The following is an 8,293-nucleotide window of genomic DNA, read 5'->3' as shown; positions in this document are numbered from 1 at the left end:
GTAACATCCACAGTTTACACCTCATTTTTCACAGCTTACATGGTAGCAACCCTTTCTATTGCAAAGAATTGAGACCCACTCAAGTTAGTTCAAATGATAGGTAAGTTTATTATAAAAGCAGAAATAAGGAAAATGCGATTTTCCACCATGAGCCAGGCCCCGTGAGAAGCTATGTCAGGGGTGAGTGAGTTGGTGGGGTCACCACTCGTTCCTGTAGGAAGAACTAGAGATTCCAAAAATGCTGATAACAATCGCACACATAGAACTTATTTTGGCCAAACACCATAATAAATATTTGTATATATTAACTCATGTAATCCTCACAACAACCTCAGGAGGTAGGTGCCCATCTTGTACATAAGAGAACTGAGACATGTGGAGGCCGAGCAGCTGGTCTCAAATCAGCTGATAGTAAGTCGCAGAGACAGCATTTGAAGTCTTGTGGTTTGGCTCCCGAGTCTGTGCTCATGACCATTATGCAGTGGTATGTTGTATGCCCAGGACCTACCGGTAAGAAGTGGGCTCGAAGTCCAAAGAAGCGTGAAGACTGGATATTCCTGCGGCCTCTCAGCAGCATGGGTCGTGGACACCTGTTCCAATACATCGTGGCTGCACATGCATCTCTGATTCTCTCTGTGTCTGCTCTTCTTGCCAACTAATGACACATTCATCATGGATCCCTTCTGAATCTCCGAGAGGACCTGATGGTTTCAGTTAATTACTATTGTCCCTCTTTGATAAGGTCTTCCTTGACAGGTGACCTCATAGACTTGTTTGGCCAATTATCTGCTGTTCAGACTCCCACCCCTGGCCCGATCATCTGCGGTGACGTCAGAAGGGACCAAGGGGGGCCTGGAAGGCATCTTCAGTATAACTGACTTCTCTCCTGAGGAGAGACCCTGGGGGCTGTCAGTCTCCTCCTACTCCTAGTACAAGTTCTCTTGGTGACATTAACTCCATCTGGGATGCAGGAATTGCTAGCTGTCACTTTCAGGGGTGTTCTTTCCTTGGCTAATGTCTTGCTCTTAGATTTGGGATCTTATGTTTCTCTGAGATCTGCAGCTTCTTGCCAAATAACTATACCTTTTTTCTGAACATCTACACTAGGCTCTTTCTCCTCCCCTCTCCTTCCAGCCTCCAACTCTCTGTCCCAGTCCTTCTTGTGCAAACGATCCAGACTGGCTTTCATTAAACACCACTTCTCCCTTCATTCCTGACTCAGAAACCTCACTATGTCTTGGTGTCATCCGTTTAGCCTGTTGACTTCTCGTCTTCCCCATTCCTGAACGTTCCAGCCTAACCAGGTTGGTTTCCTCACACTCCTACAAAGGTGCCGTGGCTTTTTCCTACCTCTATGCTTTCATTCATGTGGTTATTGTGACCTAGAATGTTCTCACCTTCCCCTCCCACTTGTCCAATCCCCACCTCCCCCACAAAACCTACCCTGACTTTCCCAGGCTCGCTGTTTCTTTCCTCTGAATTCCCAGGGCACTTAGCCTCTGTGATACCTAATTCAGTGCAGTTACACACTCTCTTCTTATTCTGTATCTGTCTAGTCGCAGTTCCACAGCTAAATTATAAACTTCTGGATGGTGAAGTGGAATTTATTTAAAATTTTTTTATCATTCCATATTTCATTTCAAAAGGGGAAGTGGTTTTTTTAAAAAAAGATGAAATGAAAAAGGATGAGTTCATGTCCTTTGTAGGGACATGGTTGAAGCTGGAAACCATCATTCTCAGCAAACTATCGCAAGGACAGAAAACCAAACACCGCATGTTCTCACTCATTGGTGGGAATTGAACAATGAGAACACTTGGACACAGGGTGGGGAACATCACACACCAGGGCCTGTTTTGGGGTGGGGGGAGGGGGGAGGGATAGCATTAGGAGAAATACCCAATGTAAATGACAAGTTAATGGGTGCAGCACACCAACATGGCACATGTATACATATGTAACAAACCTGCACATTGTGCACATGTACCCTAGAACTTAAAGTATAATTTAAAAAAAAAACAATAAAGCCAGAATACACCAAAAAAAAAAAATAAATAAAATGAACATATCTGAATGTTTACGTTTTAGACACTTTAGCAGACACTCAGCATGTATTTAATTTTGACAACAATCCCAGGCCACAGGTACCATAACCCTTATTTTAGAGGGGGGAGTACAGAGGTTCAGAGAGGCTAAGTAATTTGCCCAAGGTTACAGAGGCATTAGGTGTCAGGACCGAGACCTAAACTCAAGTCTGACCCTGTAGTTTTCACTCTTTGCACCACCACGTGGCTTGTTTTATAATTGTGGCCATGTTTTATTCCTTATACCTCTCAGTATGGTATTGACTACTTTGGCAAGGGCTCAATAAATACTGATTATAAGGTAATTGATGGCTCCTTTTAATCAGAGGATTGAGAAGAGCCTTTCCTTATGCTTTCTTATTAATTCACTTATACATACGTTTAAAATTTTATTTGACACCAGCTATGAGCCAGACACTGTTCTAGACATGAGGACACAGATAGAGTATGATCCCTGCTCACCCAATGAAGTAAGGCTTATACAAAAATGACTAATATACAATTGTATTCATTATCCATTACTCCACAAAAATTACCACAAATTTACTGCCTTAAAACAACCATGGCCAGGCACGGTGGCTCACACCTGTAATCCCAGCATTTTGGGAGGCCAAGGTGGGCTGATCACCTGAGGTCAGAAGTTCAAGGCCAGCCTGGCCAACATGGTTAAACCCTGTCTCTACTAAAAACAAAAAATTAGCTGGGTGTGGTGGCGGGCGCCTATAATCCCAGCTATTAGGGAGGCTGAGGCAGGAGAATTGCTTGAACCTAGGAGACAGAGGTTACAGTGAGCCGACATCACACCACCGCACTCCAGCCTGGGCAACAGAGTGAGACTCCATCTCAAAAACGAAAACAAAAAACAAAAAAACACACACACATTTATTGTCACACCGTTTCTGTGGGTGGGAAATTTTGGCACAGCTTCACTGGGTCCTCAGCTTAGGTACTCACAAGACTATAATCAAGGTGTTGGCTGGACTAGGTTCTTATCCGGCTCAGTTGGGGAAGAATCTGCTTCCAAGCTCACTCAGGTTGTTGGCAGAATTCAGGTTCTTGCAGCCACAAGACTGAGGGCCTCTGCTTGTTGTTGGTTGGAAGCTGCTCTTGGCTCCTAGGAGGGGCTCTAAAAGGGTGGGCCAGCAAGGAGGAGTTCTATACAATGCAACACAGTTGCCAGAGTGACACCCTATCACTTTTGCCTTATTCCATTGATTAGAAGCAAGTCACAGATCCCACTTACACTCAAGGGGAGGGGACCAAACAAGGGCATGAATTCCAAGAGGTGAGGATCACGAAGGGAGGCTGTCTTTGAGTCTGTCTTCCACAACAATAATAAATAAGTGCCAGGTGAGTGGTACAGACAACAAGTACTGCAGGAACTCAGCTGGGCTCCACATGTGAGGTGGTGTCACTGCTGATGAGCTCGGGCCATTCAGAGGCCTGGAGGTTCCTATTTGAATGAGATTGTGAGAGATGGGCACTACCATCAGTTTACAGGCAAAATGGAGATTTCACAAATGCTCCTGGAGACCATGGGCCCCGACCTCCACAGTGGCAGCCCCAAGCATGAGCCTGTCCTGGAAGGAGGCTGGCTATCATCCAAGAGTCAGAGGGTCAGGCATCAGGTGATGACTGTGGACATGAAGAAATGGTGACATGTTCAGGAGCTGGCAGGCCCGAAGATGCACTGGGTAGACCCAGTGGGGGCCTGGACAGGTTGGAGGAAGGAGAGAGAGGAGGCTGAGGTGAGCCTGAAGTGAGGTGTCCCAGGGATGAACAGGTCAGAGCTTCTGAGGGGGCTGAAGAAGCAATTCACTGACTCCTTTCTCCAACTGGGGATAAATAACCTCTAATTTCTGTGGAGCACTCCTAGAAACAAAGAAATCCTTCATAGATTAATATGTATTCATATATTCCATTGGCTCTTCCATTGGCCATGTAGCATCAAGATACAAAAGCTAACGGAGCAGTGGGTCTCCTTGACCTCTGTGCATGTCTGTGTTGTGTGGGTTTATGTGCACATGTGGGAAAGAAGAAGGGACAGCTCGTACCTGTTCAGTAAGTCACCAGCATTCTAGGAGAGAGAAAAAGTGAGAATCATAATTGGTTCTCAGGTTCCTATCACCTCCAAATTCCTTTCCCAATTCGCTCTTGGAGGCCACTCTGGGGTGCCACCTTGAGAACTGGGGGAACATAGCAACACCCCTCTTCTGTGCCCATTCTGCTGCAGCAGCACTCTGTAGCCTGGAACAAGCCACATCTACCACAAGTCACCACATATCACACAGGCCCCTCCCTCTTACACCTCCCAGAAGGGTGATGCAGATGGGCTGCCTCCTATCGGGGAGAATCCCAGCCCTTGGGGAAGGCCTCAGGGTATGCACCTTCAGTGTGTTGGTGTCTAATTCCTTGGCCGTCCTCTCCAGATCAATGACCAGGCTGCTGAGCTGTGTTACTGCCCTGGAGATGTCAAGGATTCTGGCCGCTTCTGCTGGCATGTGCTCCAGCTGGCCCAGCCACTGCTGAGGGAGGGCACCCAGCTGTTCCCTGGTTTGGTGCTGGCTCTCCAGCCCAGCCTCCAGCCTGTGGTTCCCATGGTCTACCTGAAACTACAGGAAAGGGGCTCCCTAAGACTCAGTGTCAGGTGGCTCCCTCCTGGCCCTTCACAGTCTCTGAATGTCTGAGCAGGAATGCTGATTCCTCAATCCTCTTGCCCTCATGGTGTTGCCTCTGTGTGTCACAGGTATTGCAGAAGCAGCTTTGATTCTCATAAAGGCAGGGACACCTCACCATTCCACCTCACTCTTTGAATATCTACAGATGCCATGTGACCAAGAGGAATAGAAAGGTAGACTGTCAGAGACAGAAATGGAGGCCTATGGCGGCCGGGCACGGTGGCTCACACCTGTAATCCCAGCACTTTGGGAGGCCAAGGCGGGCGGATCACGAGATCAGGAGATCGAGACCATCCTGGCTAACATGGTGAAACCCCATCTTTACTAAAAAATAGAAAAAAATTAGCTGGGCTTGGTGGCAAGTGCCTGTAGTCCCAGCTACTCGGGAGGCTGAGGCAGGAGAATGGCGTGAACCCGGGAGGCGGAGCTTGCAGTGAGCGGAGTTCGTGCTACTGCACTCCAGCCTGGGCAACAGAGCAAGACTCCATCTCAAAAAAATAATAATAAAATAAAAAGAAACAGAGGCCTATGGCTTGTGTAGTAGTTTTCAGTTGATGAGACACTGGTCTCCTTTGATCCTTACTGTGATCCAGGTAGAGCAGGACTGGTTCTCATTTAACATGTAAGTCACATAAAGATCAGAGGGCTTAACTTGCGTAGGTCACTCAACCAGCAAACTTTGATGCCAAGGCCAACACCCAGGTTTTCAGCCTCCACGACCATCTGCCCACATCAGGCTGCTCCAGGAACAGACAGATGTCCAGAATAGTTAAGTAAGGGCTCCTGAGAACACTCCAGGGATTCCTTCCCAGGAACCTGGAAAACCCACCTGCAGAGCCTGCAGTTTCTTCTCCTGCTGAGCCTTGAGCCGCTGAAGTTCTGCAATGTCCTTTCTGAGCTTCCTGCTCCGGCGATTGAGTCGTTCCTAAAGAGACAGACACACCTGCTTGTCAGACTGGGAGTGAGGGGGGCACCCACTGGGAGGAGTCAATGGAACACGGTAGGGGGCCTGATCCCAGAATGCAACTAATGTAAAATTCTGCCTACAAAGAAATGCTTTTAGAGCATCATGGTTGGAGTAAGGGACTTGAGAGTTTATTTATTGGATAATGATGGGGGGAAATAGTAATGGGTAATTTTTTTTACAGTCTTAGAAGAACAGAAAAAATAATAGATAGCATCAGAACCATTTCTACTTGACTTCAGGGTGCTTTCTCTCAACATATAAAAGATATATGACAGTCTTCTAGCACTTCTTACTATTTTACATTAACACATGAAGCCAGTCTGGAGGGAATTGCCTTAAAGAGGAGATGGCAACCCTCTGCTACCTCTGCTGCCTGGTCCTCACTAGGATGAGTGACAAGATAGAGCCCTTTACTAGGTGCAAACTCATAGCCCAGGTAGGCAGTGCCTTCTCTCTCAATCTTAAATCAGCATCTGGATGTGTCGCTGTGTCCTTGAAGCTATGGAGTTAAAGAATGATTTGAGTTTCTAAAAAAATTTTGCTTTCAGGTTTTTGATGACCTATAAGAGAAGCAAAAATAGCAACAAATGCTTTAAATGGCTGCCCATGGTTCAGGGGGGCAGTTGGAGGGTGAATGATAAAATAGAAAACAAAACGAGAAGAGATTTGTGAACTAAAGATCAGGATGTGCTATTAGCTGAAAAGTGTGTGTTTCACTAAATCTTTCCCACTTCAGATTTTTTTTTTAAATCTTTTTTGAGGATATTTTGGAGATGTACAGGTAGAAGTCAGGGGATGGTGAAGACAACTGAAAGTTCTTTCCGGCCTGAGAATTTCCTGGTGAAATCAAGGTCAAAGGACTGTGTGTGTGAGGGGTCAGCAAGGGCATTTGGTGAACAGAAAGCTGCAGTAAGCAGAGAAGACAGTGATGTCACCACAAAGTTACTAAAAACGTGTCACGTCACTGGGTGTTTTCTGCAGGCATTTCCCAGCAGAGACGAAATAAAAAAGTCATAGGAGTGGGAGGTAATAAATGGGCATCATGGATGTCGCTCATGAGTCTCGCTGAAGAAGGTGGCAGGCTGGTGTGGAATTGTTTGTGTGAGCACAAGAGTTCAGGTCCTGAAAAGCACACACAGCCTTCACCCCTTGCATCTACTCACTTGCTGCCCTCACAGTCAAGTTGTTTGGTGTTGCTGTCTTCATCTCCTCACTGTCGTCATTCCTCAGCCAGCCGCCTTGTTTCTCATCACTCCTTTAAAGCCTCTCTCTCCAAAGTCACCTGAGATCTCCAGCCATGAAATCCGCAGGTGCCTTTCTGCACCTCCTCTCCACCCCATCCTTCCTAGACCTGTGCCTTCTGCCACTGCTTCTTTGCCTCTTCATTTTTTTCTGTAAAAAGGAGCCTTGAAGTTGGCTCCTCAACCCTTTTCTACCTCAGACTATGTCCTTAGCTTTCCTTTCTGGAGCCTTCAGATCTTAGAATTCCAAAACCAAATCTTTTTTCCTAGCAATCCATCTCATGCTTCCAAGTGAGAGCTAAGTGCTGCCTACTGCCCTGTTGGCAGCTCAAAATCAATATGGTAGAATCAAACATGCTGCCCAGTTCCCCAAGCTCTTCTGCAGTCCACTCCTCTTGACCTTCATGTTTCTGACATTGGGACTGCCATTCTGCCTGCCATTCAGCTTGAAATCTGTCACATTTCACCTTTGTTGATGTTAGTCCTCCCTTCAAAATGGCTTCTCAGCAACAAAGATAAGCCCAAACTCCTTCACCCAGCATCCAAGGTGCCCCAGGACCCAGCCCCAACTGACATTGTCTGGGATTCTCTCTCTGCTCACTCTGAACTCTCTTCACCAGCACACAACATTGCTCTCTGCTTCCCAAACACACCCGTGCAGCCACACCTCCTCATGGCCTTTTACTTCTCTCTGTCAGGAGTGCTTTATTTCTCTGCCTGTCAAAGTCAGGCCTATTAAGGTCCAGTTCAAAAAGCCACAGTCCTATCATCTGGCAGTTTAAAATTTAATAAAGCCAACTACAGACACTGTGTAAATGAAAAAAAGAAGGCAAAGATAACAGCAATAAAGATAAAGGCATAGAATGACTGAAGATAATACAGTCATATTGTTTACAATATTCAAAATGAGTAAGGTAAAGTCCTCTGTTTCTAAAAAGTACTTTTTCACCAATTTTTGCATAAAAGTATTTAATGGGTGCATATAATATAAATAAGACACTCATTAGAATTGAAAAGCTAAATTCTATACACTTTCACCTACCAAAATATTCCTCAGAGAAAAAAAGACAAGTTGAAATCTAGAAAATAGTCGAAGACCTGTCTTGTCTAAATGAATATTTTAAAATTCTGTCATTCAGATTAAATCATATTAAATTTTTAAAATCTGACAAAAAAGGGCGTTAAATTTGTTCTTAAACAACTTGCTAACACAATGTACAAAAGAAAAGTGGTTAACAGACAAAAAGTACCTATCCCTGACACTGAAAAAAAAAAAAAAGAAAAATTAACAGCTTTCAAAATGCATGCTCCTTACAGAACTGTGT

At 45.5% G+C, this 8,293-nt stretch overlaps 1 protein-coding gene across 3 annotated transcripts in view; it reads right to left on the bottom strand.

The window, feature by feature from the left end:
- Positions 1 to 92: 92 nt before the first annotated feature.
- TRIM40 (tripartite motif containing 40) overlaps positions 93 to 8,293 on the bottom strand; it is a 24,135-nt gene continuing 15,934 nt past the window's right edge. For all 3 annotated transcript variants that reach the window (XM_055113331.2, XM_055113329.2, XM_055113330.2), the window contains 4 exons: positions 5,590 to 5,685; positions 4,470 to 4,694; positions 4,137 to 4,159; positions 93 to 3,954 (listed from right to left, as the gene is read on the bottom strand). In XM_055113331.2, the coding sequence (XP_054969306.2) occupies positions 3,867 to 3,954; positions 4,137 to 4,159; positions 4,470 to 4,694; positions 5,590 to 5,685 (432 nt within the window). In that variant the 3' untranslated portion in view covers positions 93 to 3,866. The remainder of the gene's footprint in view (positions 3,955 to 4,136; positions 4,160 to 4,469; positions 4,695 to 5,589; positions 5,686 to 8,293) is intronic.

The sequence above is a fragment of the Pan paniscus genome, chromosome 5 (assembly GCF_029289425.2).
Source record: "Pan paniscus chromosome 5, NHGRI_mPanPan1-v2.0_pri, whole genome shotgun sequence".
Taxonomy (NCBI): Eukaryota; Metazoa; Chordata; class Mammalia; order Primates; family Hominidae; genus Pan; species Pan paniscus.
Note: the sequence above shows the minus strand (reverse complement) of the source record. Positions and strands in the feature narration are given on the sequence as shown.